The sequence below is a fragment of the Carassius auratus genome, unplaced genomic scaffold (genome assembly GCF_003368295.1).
Source record: "Carassius auratus strain Wakin unplaced genomic scaffold, ASM336829v1 scaf_tig00008058, whole genome shotgun sequence".
Classification (NCBI taxonomy): Eukaryota; Metazoa; Chordata; class Actinopteri; order Cypriniformes; family Cyprinidae; genus Carassius; species Carassius auratus.
This window is the reverse complement of record NW_020523902.1, coordinates 90,009-116,447: the sequence shown is the minus strand read 5'-3', so window position 1 is coordinate 116,447 and position 26,439 is coordinate 90,009. Positions and strand designations below refer to the sequence as shown.

General features: G+C 34.6%; 1 protein-coding gene across 2 annotated transcripts in view; it reads left to right on the top strand.

Annotated features, from left to right (window-relative positions):
• LOC113071756 (phosphatidylinositol 4-phosphate 5-kinase type-1 beta-like) overlaps positions 1-26,157 on the top strand; it is a 34,799-nt gene extending 8,642 nt beyond the window's left edge. For both annotated transcript variants that reach the window (XM_026245047.1, XM_026245046.1), the window contains exons 2-15: positions 3,050-3,208; positions 3,422-3,490; positions 4,476-4,606; positions 6,884-7,001; positions 10,412-10,564; positions 11,168-11,464; positions 17,973-18,166; positions 18,939-19,022; positions 19,163-19,211; positions 19,322-19,406; positions 20,410-20,565; positions 21,934-22,069; positions 24,487-24,595; positions 25,162-26,157. In XM_026245047.1, the coding sequence (XP_026100832.1) occupies positions 3,422-3,490; positions 4,476-4,606; positions 6,884-7,001; positions 10,412-10,564; positions 11,168-11,464; positions 17,973-18,166; positions 18,939-19,022; positions 19,163-19,211; positions 19,322-19,406; positions 20,410-20,565; positions 21,934-22,069; positions 24,487-24,595; positions 25,162-25,164 (1,584 nt within the window). In that variant the 5' untranslated portion in view covers positions 3,050-3,208 and the 3' untranslated portion in view covers positions 25,165-26,157. The remainder of the gene's footprint in view (positions 1-3,049; positions 3,209-3,421; positions 3,491-4,475; positions 4,607-6,883; positions 7,002-10,411; positions 10,565-11,167; positions 11,465-17,972; positions 18,167-18,938; positions 19,023-19,162; positions 19,212-19,321; positions 19,407-20,409; positions 20,566-21,933; positions 22,070-24,486; positions 24,596-25,161) is intronic.
• The last annotated feature ends 282 nt before the right edge of the window (positions 26,158-26,439 follow it).

Sequence of the window (26,439 nt, the reverse complement as noted above, 5' to 3'; positions counted from 1 at the left end):
TTAATCTATCATTAAGATGTTTATAACTTCAAGGTGTTGCTTCTGGCTAAAATATGTCCATAATCCATAATATTGGTTTCACCACTGAAAAGTCGTCCTGTCTGCATCAAGAGAGAAATATGCACAGACAAGTACAATTTACAACTGGAAACAAAGATTATGTCGGTGGATTTTGATGTGAGAGGACAACAGGGGATGAACTTTTTCGCTGGAGGAAGCATTAAAAATGCATTATGATGGAATGCTATTTAGGTAAACTCTTTTGAGAATGTCCTGAATATTATTTTACCCACTAAAAAGAATCAAGAATAAAGGAGGAACGAATTATTAGAGTTTCTTTTTAGTATTATGTTTGCCATTCAATTAAAAATCTGTAAGCTAAAATATACTTGGACATGTCAGCGGTTGATGTTGAGATCGCCCCCAATTAGTTTGCTAAATTAACTGGGTTTATTAATTGTACTGGTCAAACCCATTGGAATAATCAGGGGTACGTGTGCCCCTTATTGCCTCATTGGATGCTGACACTGTTTACAAGCACTGAACATGTGCTCCTAGCAACCTCAAAGTGAAGAGAGAGCAAGAAGAAGAGATAGATAGAGAGAGAGAGAAAGTGAGGACAGGTTTTTAAAGTGTTATGGTGATAGAAACATAAGTGTTTTTTTTTCTCTGTTCTGGCACATGATCACAAATCTTTAATAGCTTCAAAGGGCACTTGCCTCTTCTGTGAACACTTCACGATCCATGTCTTTTCCACTGTCAGTGCAACATAATTTGTTTGTGCTTCTTACAATGGGACTATTGTTCTTAACTGGATCGTAGAAGAATGTCATATGCATTATGTTAAACTTTAGGTTTTATGTTACAAGGGAATATGATCAGGGCCTACAGTTCAGGCAGACAACTGGAACTTGCCAAAGCTGTTTTGCTATCTAAAACTGAAACTGTTTGTTTAGCCATTTCTCAGACAGTTAAATATTGACTCATAAATCATCTTGTAGATGGACACTATTTATATAATGCTTGGCTTTATCATAAAAGCAGTTATTTATGTGTATTTGTAACAATGCACTACCATTCAAGTGTTTGGGTTCTGTAAGATACCTTTTTAAAATCTTAAAAAGAATACTTTTATTTAGCAAGGGCGCATTAAATTGATCAAAGACATTTATTTCAATAGTTACAAAAAAATTATGTTTAAAAAAATGTTTATTAAGCAGCATATCATCATATTAGACAGATTTCTGAATGATCATGTGACACTAAAGACTTGAGTAATGACTGCTGAAAAATTCAGTTTTGCAATCACAGGAATAAATTACAAGATATATTTAGATAAAAAATATTATATATATATATATATATATATATATATATATATATATATATATATATGTATATATATATATGTATGTATATGTTTTTACTCTTAACTTATTTTTGTCAAATCAAGGCAGCCTTGATAAGCAGTAAAACATTTGAATGTCAGTTAACCCACAATGTGTATTACGTATTTATATTAATTATAAAGATACAATTATACATCAAATACTATTGACTCTATACTATGGTAATTTAAAAAATATTATTTTATATACCAATATGCTTGCTTAGCAATTGTAAACATTAAAATTATTTAACTTTTTTTTTATCAAATATTGGTGACTTAGCATTTGCCAAAGTTTATAAATTCAAAAATCCACAAAAGGCATCAAAAGCGTCTTTTTACAGCCCTAACTATGTTAAAATTACTCTAATGCATGGCCTCTTATGTTATATCGCATTATTTTATCTTAATCTTCCATTATGTACTTGGCTAGCGATCAAGCATAAATTTAAACACTGATCCTTGAGTACATTTTGAATACATTTTGTGACGTATGATGTGCCCTGTCCTAAGTGTACTGTTTCTTTGTTTTGATTGTTCTTCAGTGCTGACTTGTAATTAATGACAGAATTGTGGTAAATGACTTAAGATGAAAACTAGTTTTGCTCAGTGAATTGTGTAATAGATCTGGATAGCAGGTGAACTGACAGGTGTGAGACGCTCCTCAGACAGCAGCTGGTTATCAGGAGAAAACATCCACACTTTCTCTGTGTCTCTGCAGGCCCAACGATATCAATGTGCTGGCACAGAGCGAATGGCACAGACGCTTTAGGCTGCTATTGACTCTGAATAAGGGCTCCATCTTGCAGTTTGTTTATGCAGTTAGTCTGATAGGCCATTATTCCTCTTTTACACAGACTGTGAGGCCCTGCAAACTATCTGCTGACTTTACCACGAACCATTTTTTCAGTGCCGTGCATGCAAAACACTTAGGTGGTCACAAGATCAACTTAAAATAATTCTGCATTGTCTCAATGAGAACAGTTGAAATCATTCTTTCATTAAAGGTGAAGTTTAGTTTCTGCGCCACTAGCTTTACAAACAAAACTGAAAAAAGTTTGATCTCTCTCTTGTGTCACTTGAGCTTCATCAACAAAAAGAAATGTTTATTTAAAAAAAAAATTTGAATTCAAAAACATTTTAAATATTTGAAAATTATTATCTTAATATTTTAAAGAAAATATTGTAATATAAAAAACTTGAAAATACACTACTGTTCAAAAGGCTGGAGTCGGTAAGATTATGAAATAAGTAACTTTTACTAACCAAGGAAACATTTATTTGAACAAAAATACAGCAGTAACAGTAATAATATACAATGTTACTACAATAACCGTTACAATACAATAACACAGTAACAAAAATACAATACAATAGCACAATAACAAAATAACTGTTTGTAATATATTGTAAAAAAAAAAAATTGAAATGTAATGTATTCCTTTAATAATATTAATAAAAGTATGCATTGATATTACTCAATAAAATAACTAAATGCAAATTGACATAAAAAAATCAATCAATAAAAATTAATAAAAGAACTAAAAAAGTATTCAACAGTACAAAAAAAGATTTTGAGCTGAAATATGACCTTGACATTTTCTTGACAGGTTTTCGCGCATTACATCTTGTTGTTTGCTATTAACCTGTTTGGTTTTTCAGACACTGCCACACTAACTAGGACATACTCTTTCCTATCCTCTGATTGACTGGAAGAACATCCATTCTGAGCCGACCTCTGCTCTCCATCCAGTCCACATGACTGAGCCACGCAGCAGCGCTGAACGACAGACCAACACCTGTGTTCTCAGTTAAAACAAGGTAAGCCCTAATTACTTCATATTTTATTAGCAGAGCCACACATTTTCTGCATTTACAAGCCACTCAATTACTCTGGCAGGAAATCCTGTGACCCGTGTCGGGCTCCTTTGCAAATCTGATGGTTTACAGCTCGATAGGGCCTGAGGGTGTTATTTACATATGCTCAGCTTATGGTTGTGAACGAAACTTTTTATTCTTTATTGCTCCATATAGATGTCATCAGCCAATGAGAATGGAGTCAGCGGGTCTAGCACTAACAGTAGGGAGAAAACATATAAAAAGGTAAATTAATATTTTCTTTATATCTACCATAGCATCATTATAAAATATGACCTTTTTTTTTAAACAGTTTTTAAGTTATCTATTGTGTTTTATGTGCATATGTGTATACATTTTTACACATTTACTTTTTATAATAGTATATCTAGATCTAATACATTGCCATTCAAATGAGCAATATATATATACTGTACAGACCAAAAGTTTGGAAACATTACTATTTTTAATGGTTTTGAAATAAGTTTCTTCTGCTCATCAAGCCTGCATTTATTTGATCAAAAATACAGAAAAAAATGTAATATTGTGAAATATTATTACAATTTAAAATAATTGTTTTTAAATTTATTATACTTTAAATTATCATTTATTTCTGTGATGCAAAGCTGAATTTTTAGGATGGAAATCTAGACCGTAAATATAAAATAATTACAAAAAAAATTATAGCACAACTTTAAAAAAAGTATTTACATGGAAATACACAAATAACAAAAATAAAAATACCATGCTCACTTTCCAAGGTAGGACCTCATGATGATGTACAGCAGTTATTACATCAGTGTGTTGCTGCATGTTGATAGAAACACACAAAAATAAACATCAGGAAATTGTCCGCCAACACTTCTGTTCAATGAAGAATGAGCTACTTTTTTCCAGTCACCTTATTATGTTGATAATGTCCACCCTCCTAAATGTTGGTATCAACAGACGCCTCTCATTGAACTTTTCAAATTTCTAGAATTTTACTGTGTCGGTAGACATTATACACTTCTAACCTTTTCATGTTATGACTGATCTAGTATTTCCAGTGAACCTCGCTCAAGAGTTTTGACCCACAAATGTAATTTGTTTAACCAAAGGAGATTTAGGAGGCGAGTTTAGTCTTGTGCATCTAACATCTAATGAACAGAATAAACCCACATAAAAGCGAGTTTTAAAATTACTCAAGTTTACTAAATTGTATTGCTTTTTATTACCGATATTGTTACAGACTACTTCATCTGCCCTAAAAGGAGCTATTCAGCTTGGCATTGGTTACACCGTGGGGAATCTGACCTCAAAACCTGACCGAGATGTGCTCATGCAGGACTTCTATGTGGTGGAGAGTGTGTTTTTACCCAGGTATGAACAGAGAACAATGTTGCAAACATTAGCTGCCTACGCATGTTATTATCAAAGTGGTCTGGAATGAGGAAATTCTTTCATAATTTATCACCCATTGCATTTAGTTTGGGTCATCTGCTGTTCATTTCTTCTTAAACAAGGAAATCTTAACATCAGGGTATCTCGCAGTGTTTAATCACACACAAGACAGTCTATCATAAGAGCTAGAAACTTGAGCTTATTCTACTTCCTGCACAGATGATTCCCAAAAGCTCTTTAGAGTGAGCAGAGTGTTGATACAAGATTCAAAGAGACGACACTGATCCACTGGCCTGACTTCCTTATATATACAGTCAGGTTCTCTAGGCATTTGTTCGCCCTCAGTTTGAACCAGTATGACAGTCTATGGCTGTGTTTGAGATGGGATACTAGTATCCTACTTACTGTATCTTATGTATACTTTGTGATGCTTGCTATTTAAAAAAAAAAAAAAAACAAGCATGCTAGGGATGTGCAGCAAAGCCATTATCTGTATTTACAGTAGGAGTGATTATGGGAAATTATTTGTATCCGTATTTGCATTTGGCCAGAAGTGAAAGTGGGCAGGACTTACTGTAAGATGGTTAAAACTAATCAAAGAAGTACATTACCGGTAACTGTTTCCTTAAAGCACATACTTCCTACCCAGTTCTTACACTACCGTTCAAAAGTTTGGGGTTGGTAAGATTTCATGTTTTTTTATGTTTTTTTAAAATCACAATAACAGTAAAACAGTACAACTGTGAAAAATTATTACAGTTGAAAAGAATGGTTTTCTATTTTAAGATGTCATTTATTCCTGTGATCAAAGCTGGATTTTCAGCATCATTACTCCAGTCTTCAGTGTCACACAAGACTTTAGAAATCAACCTGTTATGCTGATGTGATGCTCATGAGACATTTATTATTATTGTCAATGATGGAAAAAGTTGTGCTGCTTTGTGTTTTTGTGGAAACCAGAATACATTTTTTAGGATTCTTTTTATTAATAGAAAGTTCGAAAGAACGTGTAACATTATAAATTTCTTTACTGTCACTTAATGCATTTTAATTTAATGCATGCTTGCTGAATAAAAGTATTCATTTCTTTAAAAATTATTGTACTGACCCTAAGTTATTAAATTGTAGAGTAAATTAAGTATAAAAAATAGTATTAGTGATTATGCATAATAGATTCTTACATGCTTTATAAGCACTTGACAATAAAATTAAGTTAAATGAAGAGTGCATAGTTCACATTACAACAATTATATGTGTATGTGTATGTATATATATATAAAAATCTAAAAATAGGGTACCACAGGGATTTTTCATAGAGAATAGATGATTATTAAACAGAGGACACTCCGACTTTTATTATTGAACTTATAGGTATAGAATCAAATAAAATTTTTACATGTGTTGATTAAAATATCAGACTACACTTACTTTGTAGAAAAATTACACACATTTGCACATGCGAAAGCCCCATTTTTCATAATTAGGTCTTTCGTCTGCCCGTCATCAGTCTGCTATTGTTTTAGTTCATAGAAAAAAAACTCACATACAGAAGTCAGTTGTAAATTTTGGATTGGGTTACACAATGGTTATGGATTGGGGTTTTATAGTGAGACATAGTCTGAAACAGCTAATGCCTAGAACTCATTCAATTGCCCTGAAACACAGCAACCCTCTAACCTACTTCTGAGGGATCACTGGCACTTGTTGTTGATTATGACATCATCTGGTCCTTTCAAATCACACTTTCAGGAATTATTAAAATGGGGTTAATCCAAATACTAATGCCCTGCCTTGTAATAGTGAAATGTAGGTTACCAGATTTTTATTTAATTTTTTTCTGTCAGGGCATGCTTACATTTTATCATGTGTAACTGATGTGACTGACCCTGGTCTTTAGTTTGTGTAACCGTTAATAGAGAAAGACTAGGACCTCCTTGTCCTGAGGCATTGGTTGCTGTTGTGTGTCTCTGGAAAAGATTACCTCTGGTGTTTACTGCTGTAGACTTACATTGCAACAAGGACACACTCAATGGGACTCAGAAAGATCAGATGTGTCTCTGTTCCTTAGGCATAAAGGAGCATTTAGGTTAGGTAACAGTTTCTTCTCACAGGATTATGTTTACAGACAGACCCCAGATTCTTCCCAGAAGCCTCTTGTGTTGGGGAATGTGATGATCATTAATGCAATGCACAGTTGATTCACTTATTTGCTTGTTTTTTTTGTGAGAAATTAAACAAATACTTTCACTTTTGCAGTGAGGGGAGCAACCTGACTCCAGCGCACCATTATCCAGACTTCCGTTTCAAGACGTACGCACCACTGGCTTTTCGCTACTTCCGGGAACTCTTCGGGATCAAGCCGGATGATTACTTGGTAAAATGTTTTTTTTTTTTTTTCTATTGGTTTTGGCCACATTAAAGGGTACATTAAATTAACCAAAAGTGACAATAAAGACATTTATAAAGTCACAAAAGAAATATTTTCACATAAATGCTGTTCATGATTTTTAAATTCATCAAAGAATCCTGAATATAATGTATCACAGTTTCCAAATCAATATTAAGCACCACAACTGTTTTTAACTTCAGTAATAAAAATAATAATTAATGTTTCTTGAGCACCAAACCTTTTCATTTGCATCACAGAAATAAAATACCTTTTTAAAATAAGTTATTTCAAATTGTAATAGTATTTCACAATATTAATTGTTTTTACTGTATTTTTGATCAAATAAATGCAGCCTCTTTGAGCATAAGAGACTTATTTCAAAACATGCAGGCCTACATATCTTACTTTGCATGATATTTCATCAAGATTTGCTAATGTTTCGCCCTCTACACAACTTTTAGTTGTGTGTGATATCATAAATCCATTTTGCACATTGAGGTGTTGGAGGAGTATGTTTCCCTGCTCCGCAACACTGCTTTGCTCTGATTTGCAGCCACTGCAGTGCCTCTGCAGCATCTCTGCAGCTCTCGTACAGTTTGATCTGCATGTTTGCGTGTGTGTCAGGGTGGATGATGCTGATAAGACGTATGATCTCAGTTGAGATGTTAATTGCCTTCTCTGCTCTTAGACGTCTAATGGCCTTGTAATTAGCCCAGCAGTGCAGGTATCACTCCCAGGTGCCTGATAGTCTGGTCTTCCTGTGTCATTGTGAACCTGCATTATATCATCCCCTGTTATGAATCTATTGTCCACCGCCTTTAGCTTGCATTAGACAAAAATGTTAATTGTAGTGTGTGCAATGCAACGCAGATGCTGGCTTTGTGATTTCTATAATGACAAGGGAACACCTGTTTACATAATACCATTCAGAAGCCAACTTTTTGCATTCTACACTTTGCATAGGTGAATGGGAGTTCCTTTTTATTTGCATTTACTATGGACACACTTAAGTACTCCAGAAAAATTAGCACGAAGGGACTCAAGTGCACAGTAGCAGTGAAACTATTTAAGTTCAGTGTTCTTATAAAAGCATAAAGCACGGCAAATGCCAACTATTCTCAGGCAACATAAATACTACCATTCAAAAGACTTGTTTTGAAATGAATCTCTTATGCTCACCAAGGCTGCATTTATTTGATCAAATAAGTGCAGTAATTTTGTAAAACGTTGTCAGTAGTCTTCACTACATTTAATGTTTATTTCAGAGGGGGGCGATGCAGTTATTATTTCTCTAATACAGTTATTTATGCATTTTTTTAAATCCAATTGTGTTTATAAAAAGTATTTTACATTTCTTACAAACTGAGCAGATGGTCAACATGATATTGCATCATCTGTTGCACTAGAAATGTAAGGTCAAGTCAAGATAATTGCATTGTGCGATACAGTATTCCATGCAAACATCGTATGAAATAGCATTAGACATCCCCTTTAATGTGATTAAGTTTATATTTAACGTGATCACAATTTAATAAAAACTGAGCAAAACTCCGGCGGGATTGCATTCATAAGCTCAATAGAGTTAAGTGTGAATGGTTATAATATGCAATGCTGTTAAACCACGTAAAAAGAGATGAGCAGGTCTAAAATTAATGCTGCAATCAACACCTTTTATTTAATTTTCACTTTCTTTGCGACATCAGTAATAGATCTATTTGTATTGTACTGACGCTCCTCGCAATCGCTCCGAGCGGGGCTCGAACCCGGGTCTTCGGCATGGGAGGCAGACGCACTAACAAGGAGGCTAAATGGCTACGTCTGTAGCTAGTGCGTCTCTAGGGATCGGGGAGTGAGGTTTACCTGCACAGCACTACTCGCTGGCCTCCGTTACACTCACCCCCCTAAACCTCACTCCCGTACGGGTCACGGCACCAATGTAACCCCTCTCACCCGGGTCCTCTCTGATGCTCCTCGCACTCGCTCCGAGCGGGGCTCGAACCCGGGTTTTTCGGCATGGGAGGCGGACGCACTAACAAGGAGGCTAAATGGCTACAGCCACTAGCGTCTGTACAGCACTACTCGGTGGCCTCCGTTACACAAAGAACATTGTGTTTTTTAAAGGGATAGTTCACCCAACAATGAAAATCTGCTGAATATTTACTCACCCTGAGGCCATCCAAGTTGTGGATGAGTTTGTTTCTTCATGCAAACAAATTTGGAGAAATGACAAATGCATCAAGGCGTTGTTAACTTTTGTAACATTTTTAATCCATCACTTCTGGCCAAAATATGTTGTCCTCGATCCATAATTTTGCTTTCTCCAGTGATAAAGGCATCTAGTCTGAATCAGGGGAGAAATATGCGCAGATCAAATGAAAAAATTTACAAACATACTGTAAATGTTGTGGATTTTGATGTGAGAGGGCAACAGGGGATGGACTGTATACAGTATATTTTCAGCATTTTTTACTTTTTTTTTTTAACTATTCCTTTACATCCTTTTGTACAAGGAAATGTTTTGTACTGTAACTGCTAAAAACTAAACATTCAAATGATTGAATAAAGTACAAATGATTACTAAAATGCAGTAGGAAATGATCAGGTTAAGATGAAAGAAAGTGATGTTTCACGCTCTTCTGAGTTTGTTGTCTACATTTTTATAATTATGTAGACAGGGCAGAGGAAGCGCAAGCTAATTAAGAAGCTCCACATATGAAGGATGACACACAGTCCACATGCAAATGTCCATGTGTTTGAGCTGGAAGTACAACGTGACTGTTGACTTTCATTAGGCTCTGAATATGAGTGTCTGGCCTCGGTTCAACACTGTCCTCCTGCTTCCTCCTCCTCAGGGAACCCTGCCAGAAAGGTCTGGCTGACTGCAGCCAGTCAATTTGGTGATGTTTTATAAGTTTTGAGTAGCTCCTTTCTTTAGGGTTAAACCTTTGTTGTCAGTTTAACGTAAATATGAGTGGGTGATTAGGTGTTTTGAAGCATATATTTAAAACACAGGTAAAAATAGATGCCCTTTTGTAAAGGTCCCACAGTACATTATTATAAACTGCATACAACACACTGTTTTCTGAAGTCTTGCTCATTTCAAATGCCCTTGGCTCCCATTCATGTTCTCACATAATTAAACATGGATATAATTATTAATAATAAATAAATAAATAAAAATAGAATCAAATAAAAAAGACTGTACAATTGTATAATAAACTACATATAAAAAAGTGAAAAAAATAAGTAAATTAAAAAAAACAAATATATATATATTATAATATTTTTTATTATAATTTTATTTAATTTTACTTCATGGCCAGTACTGTTCTGCTCTATTTAAACAGTCATAACATGTCATGTTTTAATGGATTGTTTTTGTTGTGATCCTGCAGTACTCCATTTGTAAAGAGCCCCTGATTGAGCTGTCTAATCCGGGCGCCAGCGGCTCCCTCTTCTACCTGACCAGCGATGATGAATTCATCATCAAAACCGTCCAGCACAAGGAGGCAGAATTCCTGCAAAAACTGCTTCCAGGATACTACATGGTAGGTCACAGTAGAGTACAGACTCATTCATCTCCTTAGTAAAACACTGTGACTCAGTAGATATAGATTGTTCTGTCTCATCTGTCTATTTTCAGCTAAACCAGCTAAAGTGTATTTTATATAATTTTATAAAAAAAAGTGTGTGTGTGTTTAAGTATCTTACTGACGTAGAGGACTATTCTTCGTAATCAAGTTATATATATGTCCCCTGTGTCTCTTTTTCCAACCTTTCGTGTTTAGTATTATGTGTAAACATTATTGCTTATAGTCAGGAATAACTGACTACCAAACCTGATTTTTCTGTTGCATAATGTATCCCAGATGAGAAGATTGTTTATGTACAAACTCAACAGTCTGACTTGCTGTTATAGATCAAAATTAAAGGGGAAGTACGAAGCCAGAAAGGTTTCCTGAACTGTATGTCTTTATTTGAACATTTTGGTAGCATTGTTACATTAGCTTGGTCAGGATGTTCGCACAAACAACATTGTTTTTGAGAGCGCCAAAGAACCAAAGTATGTCTTAGAGTTGACTGTAAACACTAACATGGAAGAAAGTATTTAAAGATCAATTCCTTTAATTAAAGCAATTTATTTTCCTTAGAACCTCAACCAGAACCTAAGGACACTGCTTCCCAAGTTCTACGGCCTGTACTGTATTCAGTCTGGAGGAATCAACATTCGTCTCGTGGTTATGAACAACGTTCTGCCTCGGTCTTTAAAGATGCACTACAAATATGACCTGAAGGGCTCCACGTACAAGAGACGGGCGTCACGAAAAGAGCGGGAAAAGGCCTGCCCCACATATAAAGACCTAGATTTCGTGGACATGCACGATGGCTTGTACTTTGACACAGACACATATAATGCCCTGATGAAGACGCTACAGCGGGACTGCCGGGTGAGTGCTGCCCTTATTTTTGAAGCAAAAAATAAGTGGTGTCTGCATGTGCAAAAGTTGTGGGTGGTTTCCAGAGCACTGCTGGGGTTGGTAGCGTGTTTGGAGTTTTGTGTAGCGTGTGTGCAATAGAATAAAAAGCTATTTTGAAGTAAAACATCAACAAAAAGTTCATGATTCAAGCCAATCTTGATTTGATCAAACCTGAAGTGTTTTATTACAAGGTGTCTTGTCAAATCATGCACTTAAGTGTATCATATGGCTCATGTCTCACTAGAATAAGTGAAGGTAAGAAAAACAGGGCAATCAAAAATTATGCATCATCGTACACTTCTATTTTAAACTTGATGTTGCCCAACATTACAGATTCTGCCAAGTTGCTATCACTTAAAATCTGCTATCATTTTAACAATTCTCTTAAAGGATTTTCCATGCCAATCTTTCTCTTATTTCACAATGATTTTAAATATTATGTGCTCTATCTCATTAACATTTCAATAAGCAATGTACACTACTGTCCAAAAGTTTTATTTTATACATTTATTTATTTTTACAAAATGACACTTTGCAGCAACAGCACATTAAATTGATCAAAATAGACTGTAAAGACATGTATTATGTTATAAAAAATATATGTTCTTTTGACCTTTCTATTCATCAATGATTTCTGAAGAATCATGTGACACTGAAGACTGGAGTGATGATGCTAAAAATTCAGCTTCACATTACAGAAATAAATTACATTTAAAATTGTATTAAAACAGAAAACAGTTCTTTTAAATTGTATAACAAGAGCCTTCTTTTTAAAACATAATTAAATCTTACCAACCCTAAACATTTGAACAGTAGTGTACATGGAGAGCAAATTGCCCGTTGTCTTAAACGGTTGACAACATCACAAAAACACTCATTATATGAACTCATGAGAAAAAAAACATGAATTGGACACCTTGAAAATGCCACAGATAGACCTCAAGCCTCAGTACCTGAATCACAACAAGGGTAACAATCAGCTAACTAATCTGTTTGAGGATCATTCTTACATTACAAGACATTGCATTACTAAACCTGAGAAGAAAATCAACAGCATGAGTGTACTGAAAAATAGAACTGGAGAAGGTCAAATGATACAATTATATGAAGTATGAAAGAGAATTGAACAGAACCACAAAACCACCAGCTATGCTTGCTGTGTTGAGTATAGCATTATAGAAAGGGTGGATTGAGGTGTGTGTGTGTTTTTTTTTTAAATGCATCTGTTGTCGTGTTTTGTGTTTTAAAACATAAAATGGCTTTCTAAAATGGCACTTAGATTCCCCAAGATTTAATATAAATCTCATGATAGAGTTCATGATTGTTTTCAGCTCCACAGTAGTTTATTAACAGACTCAAACCTCTCCGTTCAGCTGGGAAACAAACTGCATAAATCCAGTTTGGCATTCCTTTCTTTTTCAGCAGATCAGGCTGTTGACATGGTCTGGTAAATATTGTTGTTTTGCACATAATTGGTTTTTCCACTGATTTGTGCATTATTAAAGGGTATTTTCCGTCCTAGACAATTTCCATTACAGCTTGAATATTAGGACTTTGTTGGTAAGATTTGCCCTACAATATTGGACAACTATTGAAGAGCTCCATATATTTGTTCTCCAGGTAAACCATTGGTGTTGTAAGTGCTTGTAGTGACAATGCTGTGTGGTTGTTAAGATGTTCTGAGTGATCTTAAGGGCATTGCTAGGTAGTTGAAGAATCACCACTAGTGAAATTAATGTACTGTAGATAGCATAACTCAAATACAGTACTGTTCAAAATTTTGGGGTCAGTTTTTATTTTTAGAAAATGTATACATGTATTCAGAACTGGTCCATAATTTGATAGTAAAGACATGCATGTTATTTAATGTTACAAAAGATTTCTATATCAAATAAATGCTGTTCTTTTAGAACGTTCTACTCATCAAAGAATCTTGAAAAAAAATGCATCATGGTTTCCTCAAAAATATTAAGCAGCACAACTGTTTTCAACATTGATGATAATAAGAAATGTAATTTGTGTCTGTCCAGGAAAAACCATTAATATTAAAATGATCACATTATTCATTTTTGTTTCTCATTTGCACACTGCAGTGTTTTTCAAGGAAAATGACACTTTGTAGGTTCCTCCAAAATCAAGCTGCAAGTAAACAGCCCAGTAACTGAATTACCCAAATGATTGTGCCATGATGTTGAAGTGTACCAGTGCTGCATTAGGTAACCGGCCCTCTTTGGTTGCCTTGTGCTTCTTGAGTTCTTGAGCAGACTTGGCACTACACCACGGCACGCTGCATTTCGGACTGTTATTTGTTTACCAACAAACAAGCTTCACAACGGTGCCATTGTGATGCCATTCTAGACATGACCTGTTGTTAAAAACAATTTGAGACAGAATGTTCCCTATATATAACAGTCCGTTTTTTTTTTGGCACCTTAAGTATACTGGCTGGCCGGCCCCATGTGAGCGCTGAACTAAAAGGATCAGCTGTAATGCGAGTCATAAGAGCGCCAAGGGAAAAATGAGAACACGAGTTTCACACAATAATGACCATACTTGGGGACATTCGGCCCGCTGTAGCCCTCCCTTGCGACTAGCTTCAGCATTCAGCAACCTAGTCTTCTATGGATTGAAATTGTTGATATGAAATTCTTAAAACTGATTTTTTTTTCCTGTCATCTTTTTATGAAAGAAGAAATGTTCATGATGCAAGGAAACACAAACTGCAGTCCAAACACATTTACACGAGTGCTGTAAGGTTTTATAGTTAGCTTTTCCTTCTGGCTATGTCCTGTGCAGAAACTAAAATGAACACTAAGCAGAAAGTTTCTCCGGAGTAAGCAACACACCTTGGGTCTCAACTGCAGAGCACAACAGAACCAAATCTATAAAATGCAACTGATGATCCTACTAATAAATTTAAGTGCTTATAACTTATTTTGAAAAAGTTTTACTTTACTTTACTTTTACCTTACTGAGTTTAGCTAGGTAATGACTACTTTTTAGCATAGAAATTTATTCAACTCAATAGATTCAAGTAGCATCTACTTTAAAATAACGAGTATTTATGAAATTATTAAGTGAATATGGGCAGCTCTATCTGTAGGAGGAGTCAATTTGCGATTGCAATGTATTCTAAGGGGAGAAGCACATGAAAAGTGAGTTGGTGCTTGCTTGTCAATGTCTTACATTTCTGAATTGTTTAAAGCGATAGTTCACCCAAAATTGAAAATTTGATATTTATCTGCTTACCCCCAAAGCATCTAAGATATAGGTGACTTTGTTTCTTCAGCGGAACACAAACCAAGGTTTTTAACTGAAACCGTCTGTCAGTCTGTCTTATAATGTATGTCAGTCAGTCATCTTATAATGTAAATTATCTGTCAGACAGTCTTATAATGTAAGTTGATGGGAATCACAGCTTTGAGAGTCAAAAAACGTATACAAACAAAACCAAATTAAACCCTGCGGCTAGACACACAGATGTGTAAAGACAACAACGATTGGTCTGTGCAAGAAACTGAACAGTATTTATATCGTTTTTTACCTCTGATTTTCACTGCAATGTCCAAACTGTCCTGGCACGTCTTCTTCTTCTTCTTGCTTTACGGCGGATCGCAGACTTATGAGTGCATTACTGCCACCTATCTCTCAAATGGACCATTGACACTCTATCTACAATCTCATTTAGGAGTGTCTAAGTTTGGAACATCATGAACATCATTCATCAAGTTTTAGAAAGCTGGTATACCTATTTTTGTTAAACATATTTTTAAATGGCTAAACTTAAGTTAATGTTTAATTTTTGTTTTGTTTTTATTCAGTCACAATTTGTTTTCATAATATTACATTAATGAAAAATGGTTAGAATTTAGGGGTGCTATAGTGGCACAATGTGTTTTGTACTGAAGAAAATTAATTAGTAATAAATAATTTTTTAACTAAGATCTATTTCTGCTTTTCGTATTAACTTTGATTTTAAGTTCACCGTACTTTAAAATTTTAAGGCAATTGGTTTCATTTTAATGACCTGATTTTGACAATAAAGAACATTTTCATTAAACTGTCTCTGAAACATGAAAAATAATGACGCAGGTCTTTTTGGAGAGCTCATAAATGGTCTTCCAGCAACTTCTTTCTGCTAACAAGAAGAAAAAAAAAAAATATATATATATATATATTTAATAATAACAAAATAAATGCTGTTAGTTTATATGAAGATTTCTCGGAAGTCTCAAATTTTTTTTAGATTAAACGCCTATTAAATAAAGGCACTGCTAATGTATTTTCAGTGCACATCACAGAATATTTTATAAAAATCAGCATTGTATAATATCAGCATTGCATGAGGAACTTTATAGACAATGATTTGCACAAAATTTGAAAATTAAGAACTTTTATATAACATATAGTATATTTTAGTATATTTTATTTAGTATAGTATATTTTTATGTGAAAACAGTATTTGAATAAAACCTAATGAGAAGCACTTTTTGGGTCATAGAAGGTCACATACCTAATGTTTACATACAATATGGACAGAGGTGACACGACAAGTGACAGATTTTTTTTTACTGAACTCTTCACCTGATGTTAATGAATGACCGGTGACTGTGAAGAGAGCCGACATTCTCATTTCATCTGACTCGACTGATGGCATCACACCAAGCTGCAAAACAGGTGGTTTTAGTGGTGTAACAGCATGTCATTGTGGACTGCTGCCCTGAAGCCCAGGATGTTTTCAGTGGAAAATCGAAAATAATGTACTTTACATAAGTATCTCAAAACAGGAAGAGCTTTCATTTGACACCAACCATTCACATTTGTTTCCTTTTTTTATTAGTGATTGAACTAATTGTCATATTTAGCTCATATTTGTTCTTGTTATATTTTGTAAAGGGTTCATGAAGAATCAAACGACCTTGATGTAATATCCTTTCCAGTTCACAAAAGGCGAATACAGCTTGTTTTGAATGTCTGCAACTTTCTGATTTCAGACAAATGAAAACATTTGAGTACGTGATCATTCACAGACAGTTACACATCAACAATGAGTATTCAGTCTAAAACCTCATGTAAACTATTATGTTTTTTTTTGTGTGTGTGTGTGTGTGTGTCTATACAAATTCAATTTCACAAATAATTTCAAAGAATGGCAAGCAGCACATTGAATTAAACATGGCATTTTGAAACATGAAACAGGACATTTGTATACATATGAATAGCTGAAATAGTATTTTCTTGTAGAATGTGCTGCAAAAATCTTCAAAAAAACAACTTAATCTTAACAAGAGTCTTTCACAATGGAAATATCTAGTAAAACTAGTTTTTAAAAGAGAGGCTTGCCTTTTGCCACCCACATTTATTGTGCTCAGTCCAGCCTAAGGAGCTCAAAAAAGGTGTAAATTCCTTTCGTCACAAGTAACCTTTGACCCTATGTCTCCATGTGCCAAAATCCTCTGTCGCCTTTGTTGGGTATTACTACTGTGACCTAGTTGAGGGCCCATTTGGAGGTTTTTAGACATTCGTGATGGGATGCAAACAAGGATGCTTTGTGTCCCTATTCAAATATTAATCATTTGAATATGGAGGATATGAGGGGAACAAGAGTGTCATGCAAAAGTGAAATCACTTAGACCCATTATTGGTTCACGGCTACCATTGCTCTCTATGGTTTGTTTCTTGGGTATTTTTAACAAGTTATCATTGCTGAGATCTTTTTTCTGGAGATCTATTGATGACTAATGTCTGTTTAAAATGGTTTCTTACTACTGATAAACAAATCACTTATCTTCTGACTCATTTCATTAATAACTCACCCTCATGTCGTTCCAAACCCGAAAGACCTCCGTTCATCTTCGGAACAGAGTTTAAGATATTTTAGATTTAGTCTGAGAGCTCTCAGTCCCTTCATTGAAGCTGTGTGTACGGTATACTGTCCATGTCCAGAAAGGTAAGAAAAACATCATCAAAGTAGTCCATGTGACATCCGAGGGTCAGTTAGAATTTTTTGAAGCATCGAAAATAAATTTTGGTCCAAAAATAGCAAAAACTACGACTTTATTCAGCATTGTCTTCTCTTCCATGTCTGTTGTGAGCACGTTCACTGCAGTGTAGTGATATCCGGTTCACGAACAAATTATTCGATTTAAATCATTCGGTTATTCTTGAACCAGTTCACCAAATCGAACTGAATCGTTTGAAACGGTTCGCGTCTCCAATAAGCATTAATCCGCAAATGACTTAAACTGTTAACTTTTTTAATGTGTCTGACACTCCCTCTGAGTTCAAACAAACCAATATCCCGGAGTAATTCATTTACTCAAACACTACACTGACTGAACTGCTGTGAAGAGAGAACTGAAGATGAACATAGAGCCGAGCCAGATAACGAACAAACGATTGACTCATTTTGACAGTGATCCTTGTCATATTGTGTGAGATTCATGGTGAGTTAAATGTTGTGTTGTATATCATGCAGGTGCTGGAGAGTTTTAAGATCATGGACTACAGTCTTCTGTTGGGGGTGCATGTTCTGGACCAGAGTCACAGAGAAGGAGACGTCAACGTTATGGATGGGAAGAAGAACGTGGGACAGAAAGTTCTTTATTCCACTGCCATGGAGTCTATTCAGGGAGACGGAAAGGCGGCAGAGGCTTTGACCAATGATGACACGTGAGTCGCTGACATTAAAACCAGCGTTTGTCCTGTTCGTGTATATTCAAAATGGGTGCATTGCAAAAACATTTTTTTTATTGTGGGTTTTAGAAAAAAATATTTTGTTTTTAGCCGGTGAATGTCACAAAAGGGCTATTATATTCCACTAAAAAATCTAAAGAAAGAAATGTAAATGATATTTTACCTGAATAAATTTTTTATTTATATACATTATTAATAGTATTATTTATATATCTATATGTATTCTAAAATAATGTATTATTAACTGTGGTATTTTTAAGCTGCCTTTAATTTATGATTTTTTATTTATTTATAATACTAATAAATTTAATAAATTAATAACTAATAAATTAAATATAAATTAAATTTAGTTAATGAAAATTGTATTTTATTAATTCATTTATGTATTACATTTATTATTAATTAATTTATCAATTATAATTAGTTTATATAATTTATATATCAAACTCTATATATATAATGTGTGTGTGTGTGTAATTATGTCTTTAAAAATTAAAAAAATAAATTACAATAATAAGTTAAAATAAAAACATGAATATAAACTTGTTGCATTATAGCTATTAGAATTTGTCACGGTGCAAAAAAAATATCTTATTGCCACTAAAAATAAGATTTATGTTCTTTATGGATTATTTATTTACTTATTTAGTGGTGAAATGGCTTGACTTGACCTTATGTTTTTTGTGAGATTTCTCAGCCACAAATAACTTATTAATATAATGTAAACACAATGTTTCTTTTTACACAGAATGGGAGGCATTCCTGCAAAAACACACAGGGATGAGAAACTACTCATTTTTCTAGGCATTATTGACATCTTGCAGTCTTACAGGTAAGCCTGGTGTCAGTTTTCAACAAACCCAAGAGCCCAAATGTCATGTTACACACCAGCTTACAGCATATTCCCTCAATTAATCTTTAAATGAACTCCCTCATCCCTGACGAGATCTCTCACTCACATTTCCCACCAAGATTCATGAAGAAGCTGGAGCACTCCTGGAAGGCACTCGTCTATGATGGTGTAAGTCTATATATCTCTCTGCTCTCTTGCTTTATGATCAGACATCTCATATCACTGGGGGAATTAAAGACGCTTCCTGGTTTAATTGTCTTGTATTCTCTTTCTCCTAGGATACGGTGTCTGTGCACAGACCGAGTTTCTATGCAAACAGATTTCTCAAGTTCATGGGCTCCAGAGTATTCAGAAAGATTCAGCGTAAGTCAACAACACAAGCAAATTGATTCAGTATGCAAGTATTCCATAATCACCATGGGTTACATTTTGAATGTTAAAGGTTATTGGTGCAACTTGCAAAATGTGATAACGCTGCACAAAAATGTGTTATTGGTTGTCATTTGTTAACATGAATTAATGCATTAGTTAAAGGTCCCGTTTTATGCGCTTTTTTGAAGCTTTGGTTGTGTTTACAATGTGCAATATAACATATGTTCATATTTCGCGTGTAAAAAAAAAAAAGTATTTTTCACACAATTCACCTATCTGTATACCGCTATTTTCACTTTCATAAAAACGGGCTGATGACTTCCTTGTTCTATATAGTCCCTCCTTCAGAAATACGTAACGAGTTCTGATTGGGCCAGCAGTTCCTGTGTTGTGATTCGACAGCAGCTGAGCACGCACTGCCCTCCTGGTAACGTGATTGGGCTAGAACGCACGTGCTGAAGATGTATCGTGATCGGAGCACCCCTAGTGTTTTGTATGTTATTCTGGCCTCTAGATTAAAAATGATCTAGCAATGGAATTAAAATTAAAAATAGAATTAATCTAATTAATAGTTGGAAAAAGATCATGATCATAATTAAAACTTCCTGTCATCGGCAATACATAGAACAGAAGTTGAATCAATCTTCCAGCTCGACTGTTATTCTTTTTGAACTTGAATTTCATTACTAAGAACATTTTGAAACAACATTACATCAGTGCACACACAACAGCAGAACTTCTCCTTCCTCTCTTTCTACAGCTTTTCAAGAATCAGGAACTGTAATACACCCCATTAATCTGATTTTTAGACGTCAAATTAAAACAGCAGGATGTAGATTTATTTTTATCCTTTCTAATAAAGTTAAACAGCAGACTAAGATTTCATTTCACGGTCTAATTGTCTGCTGCCAGGTAACAGTTAGGGGAGAGTTACATCATATTTTCAGTTCAATTAGGACAATGTCCACAGTTAATCTCTTTGTCTCACATCCAGCAAATCGTTTCTCCCCGAGCAAGAGGGCACGGAACTCCGTTTCAGCGCTGAAGTGCTCTTCTCAAGAAGTGCTGTCCTCACAGAAGGAGGAGAGGGCCGAGGAGAGGACGGACAGACTCGGAGGAGCCCATAGTCTTGCCAGTCTGGATGGACAAGGTGGGCAGCACTGACTATGAAAACTGCAGATTTTAGGGCTAGAGGGCTTTTCACATGTGAAAATATTACAATTTTGACATTTTCAACTCTGGATTGACATAATCATGGGTTATCATGTTTAATATTTTAATCTGGATTTGATTAAATATCAAGTTTTCAGATTGTACATCTGCAAGGCCGGGGTTAAAGGGATAGTTCACCTAAACACAAATTTTTTTTTGTCATGATATACTCACTCTTCACTTTGTTCCAAAGCTGTATTAATTTCTATCTTCTGTTGAACACAAAAGAAGATATTTTGAATAAGTTGACAGTAGCCATTGACTTCCATAGTATGGAAAATGAATACTATTGAAGTCAATGGCTGTTTGGTTACCAACATTCTTTTAAATATCATCTTTTGTGTTTTGGAACAAGTGGATGGTAAGTAAATGATGACGGCACTTTCATTTTAATGTTCATATTTGTTTATTTATGAGGTCAACAACATTGGCCAGGGTTAAACATGGCATTAGTCTGGGGTTGAACTGATACCCTGGGTTAAATGCAGTGTATAAAGCCCTAGATTTGCATCCTATTCCATCACTAAAGACAAATGTTCATCAGTTCTTTCACCATTTGCATACACAAACAAGAAGTGTCTGCTTTTTTATTTCATGCAATATCTTTTGGAAAAACCCTGAAAACTGAGCTGCCATCTGAGACATTTTTTCCAGACAGTCATGTCTTCCTCATTCAGTTCATATTTACTACTTGAACACAAACCTTAGTGCTGAGCAGCAGAAGTTACCCAATGTCTTCGCATTGACTTTTTACACTGCTGTATTAGTCATTGGCTCGGAGCAGCTGCTGGGTGTGAATTATAATAAAAAATGTGCTATCTTCCTGTTCAAAAGTTTGGGGTCAGAAGATTTTTTTCATACTTTTATTTGGCGGGGATATATTAAATTGATCAAAAGTTAGAGTAGAGACAATTTAGAATGTTACAAACTTTCTGTTTTAAATCAATTCTGTTCTATTGAATGTTACTCATCAAAGAATCCTTAAAAATTTATCAGTTTTCACGAAAATATTAAACGCTGTTTTCACCATTGACAATAATAATAAATGTTCTTCAGCACCAAAGCAGCATATTAGAATGATTTCTGAAGGACCGTGTAACACTGAAGATCGGAGTAATAAAGCTGAAAATTCAATGTTGACACCACAGGAACATAAGAAACTTCTTTCAAACATGTTAATATCTTGCCGACTCTAAACTTTTGAACAGTACTTTAGTTACTTTTTCATGCACTGTACATTTATTCATCCAATACATGTTTCCTCCCAGTCAGCTCATGTGGTTGTTATTGTCATCTCATACTACAGTTTTCTGGTCCTATAACCGTCCTGACCTGGTCCCTCAGACTCCTTACCCGTATGAAGCCTCTTCCTTGAGCCACACCCTCTCCCCGCCCTCTATTTACGTCACAGATCGGTACCGGGAGGCCAAATCAAATGAAAGGTGATACCTTTCACACACATCTCACAGACCTTCAGACCCATAAACCTGACACACACCTGTTACCCAAACACATTTGACTTTTTTTTCCATGAAACACAAATGGTGAATTTTTTTAGCCACATAGTGACTATACTTAATGACTAAACATTAAATTCAGATTCATCAGTCAGAATGAATTCAATTCAAGTGAAACACAAGTTATGCATGTAAACACAAAGTTGAACTCAAGAACCAGATTAGTTCAATTCATCAGCAAATGAAGTTCTGTGAACTGAATCACTCTGCTTCATTGACAAGATCTGATTCAAAAGATTCCTACACTAATCCAGTTTTGCTACTTCTCTCATTTACACACCAAGGAGAGCTAGATATCATGATTTTAGACATTTGATTTCACTTTCAAGTTGTATAGACTACTTTTATAGTGCTTTTGAATCCTTTTGGAGCCTAACATCTTCACTCATTGTAATTGCATAGAAAAGACCAACAAAGAATTCAAAATAATTTTGTGTTCAGCTAAAGAAAGAATGTGATTTGGGTTAGGAATGACATGAGGTAAATGACATGAGGACATCAAGTAATAATGACAAACCAGATCAGTTCAGTTCATTAATGAATCTTTCAGAGCAGCTGAATCAATTGAAACATTCAAAAGATTCAGTTCAAAAGAATCTTTCCTTCACAAATCAAACTTATCTCATGGAGATTCACACCAAGGAGAGCTAGATATCATAATTTTTGTGATTTGATTTCAGTTTCAACTTTTATAGACTACTTTTATGGTGCGTTTTGAGTCCTTTTTTAAGCCTAAAAAACTAAATTTATTGTAATTGCATGAAAAAGAGCAACAAATACTTCAAAATCCTTTTGTGTTCCACTGAAGAAAGTAGAAATGGGTTAGGAATAACATGACAGTTAAGTAAATAATGACAAACCAGATCAGTTCACTTCATTAATGAATCATTCAGAGCGAACTGACTCAACTGATACATTAAAAAGACTCATTCCTTCACAAATCCAACTTTGCTATATAAATAAACAACCAAGAAGAGCTAGATATCATGATTTTTGTCATTTGATTTGAGTTTCAAGTTGTATAGACTACTTTAATAGGGTATTTGAGTCCTTTTTGAAGCCAAAAAAAAAATCAATTTATTGTAATTGCATAGAAAAGAGCAACAAATACTTCAAAAAGTTATTCTGTTACAATGAAGAAAGAGTTATGCAACAAGAGGATTGGATAAATTACGGCAAATATTTTGTTTTTTAGTGAACTATTCCTGTAACTCACCAGGTCTCCTTTAATATAATCAAACAAAGTCACAGTCACACTTTGAGATCAATTTCTTATATCCAGCTACAGCGTGAGCAGTTGTTACACTTGTTCTGTTACTGGATTCTGTGTGTTTGGTTTTCATTGATCTCCTCACTTTTGACACGCAGCCGTTTTAAGAGGAATTCCTGTGAAAAGACCTCATAAATATTTCACCTGACGAATATAAAAGAGCTATTGTTTTATGACACACAATACCACAAAAGGGGGCATCCTGGGTTCCTCAGCTTGAACAATGGTTACTGAGTTAAAAGAGCTTTGTCAGATGCTATCCTGTTGACTTAATAAACATAATAGGTTAATTAGAGGTGGTTGCTAAGGCAAACACAACTATTGTTATTGCTTAGACTTAATGTTAGGGATTTACAATGTTTCAGATGGTACGTTTGGGCTCACTAAGTTTTTATGCTCACCAAGGCTGCATTTATTCGGTTAAAAATACAGAAAACTGTGTAAAAAATTGAAATGTTATTACAATTTAAAATATCTGTTTTCTGTTCATATATATTGTAAAATGTAATTTATTCCTGTGATGCAATGCTGAATTTTCAGCATCACCTGTCTTTAATGTCACATGATCCTTCAGAAATCATTCTAATATGCTGATTTGCTGCTCAAGAAACATTTATTATTATCATTATTATATAACAGTTGTGCTGCTTAATATTCACAACTGATTAACAATTTGCTTGAATGCCTTCTTGTTGAATTCAAGTATCAATATCTTTCAAAAAATATCTTACTAGCTGAAACGTTTTTGATGAATGAACACCCTTAGCGTCTGAAATGTGTTTGATGTTCATGAGGTGAGGTTGCAGGGGCAGCAGTAACTCAAGATTATTGATTATTGCAGGAAATAAATACATAAGCACATTACAAAGTGGATATATATGACCAGCTCTTATCTGAAATTGTGTCACGGTAATAAGAAATATCACCAGTGAAGTGCTTTCTGTTGTGGTCACAAACACGGCCATCCGCATTCCCTTAGATCAGTTGCGGCACAGGCTTTGTTCAACTGTCATGTTTTGAGGACTCTTAATTTGTAACTTGAGTTTGTTTGTGCTGTTCTTCTGATGTTCAGATGTGCCTGCTCAACTTTTACATTGGAGAACAGTGCCATCTGTCTGACATCGGCGCGAAGCACCATGGACGCAGACAGAGATGATGACTCAGTTCTGGGGGTCTACTTTGTGAGTTTGTATCCTTATATCGTATATATAAACATTATATCCTTATAATGTTTAAATATCATATTACATTCCAAGTTAATATTTATATTATATTCCAGTTTATTTTTATGTATAATAATAATAATATTAACAAATATTTATAAATATCAGATTAAAGTTACTGTATAGGCAATGAAAGGCTAGTCAGTATTACAATTTATTATATTTTTTTAAATAATAAATAAGTATAAATAGCATTTGTAGTATCAATAATAACTTTCTGAATTGAATCTGATATTATAAATATTTACAAATAATAACATAATAATTAAAATATTCATAAATATTTAGAAATATCAGATTATAAAAATTTGTAATATATTGTGAACGTTATTCTGACACTATTAACATGTAACTGCTATAAAAGTTTGACCATGCTGGTAATCTTAAATAATCTTTCAAGCATTTTTTTAATGATAATTTTTTTTTTGTAATAGAATATGAAATAAATGATAAGCTTTAGAATTTAATCTGATATCTGATTGAAGATAGATGTTTATAAAACATGTTGTTGATCTATTTTCCAGTAAGGAGCAAAATGAGATGATGTTTCATCTCTACCCTCCCAATCGCCTGCCTTTGAATCCTCATGTGCAGAGAGCGCCACCTGCTGCCAAACATAGAAAACATTCGCCCATACAACATGAGCAAACTGGATCTGTATCTGTACATGAGATCACAGTGCTAAATATTTCCTTGGACTGGTCGGAGGGATTATGGCTACAAGATTTCAGATTCATGGACATCCATAACCAAATGCTTTTGTAGCCCTTACAATACAGGCAGCTGTGGCATCAGCCTGAAGAGAAATGCCACGTCACGTCATTCATCGTTTTGGAAACATGCAATAATTATGCTCCTTTGATATGCAAAGATGGTTTTTAACAGCTATCTTCGTTACCTCCTAAAGGATCTAGTCTTTAGTGACCTAGAATGCAGTGTTGGCGATTCAAACTCTAGGAAACAGAGATGTTCAGATATTTTTAAATGTGCAATCTTCATACATTATACAAGTGTGTGTTATCGTAGTTCTCCGCACTGGAGTAATAATCCCGATGATGCTTTATTTCCAAACAAACACAGTTTGTAGGAAAAACAGATGTGTGACTTTATTTCTCAGACATCTCTTATGATCACAAATGTGTCATGTACTGTAAATGTAGGAGTGTCTTTGTAACTTCATCAAGCGCAGATTTATGCTGGTACATCAGCTCCTGATAATCAAGAGTGGGATTCCCATCAGTAGTGTCCATTATTTACATATAACCAGATGCCAGAATGTTTTTATGTGCTCAAATGCAGATGAGAAGTCAGTCTTTTATGTGGGGACGGGTGAGTTTCATACACGCTTTTACATTCTCTCAGGAGATCCTTTTCCTAGAAGCGTCCAAATGATTGCTTGATGTTAGATGCTAGTGCACTTCTGATTTTTAAATGCCATGTCAGAAATGTCTTTTGAATAATATTATTGCACCTTTGTTTGTTTTGAGGCCATAATTTATTAAATCATTATTTTAAATTAACTTTGTGTTGGTGTCAATTTCATGTCAGCCAGTATTTTATGGGTTTAGATCTCTGCCACAGTTCTGCACACGAAAAAATATTTTGAGCACACACCAGTGCACTTTGAAAGCGTGTCAAAAAGAACGAAGTATTTGGAGCGCACCAAAATTAAAATCAAGTTTTGGGTTGTGTGCAGACCTTCTCTTTTGTGCATGCAGCGTTTCACTAGCTTGCTCCCTTGATGCTGGCCTTCAGTGCTCTCTGTGCCATAATTACAGCCAATCAGAGAAGAGGCTGCTAAA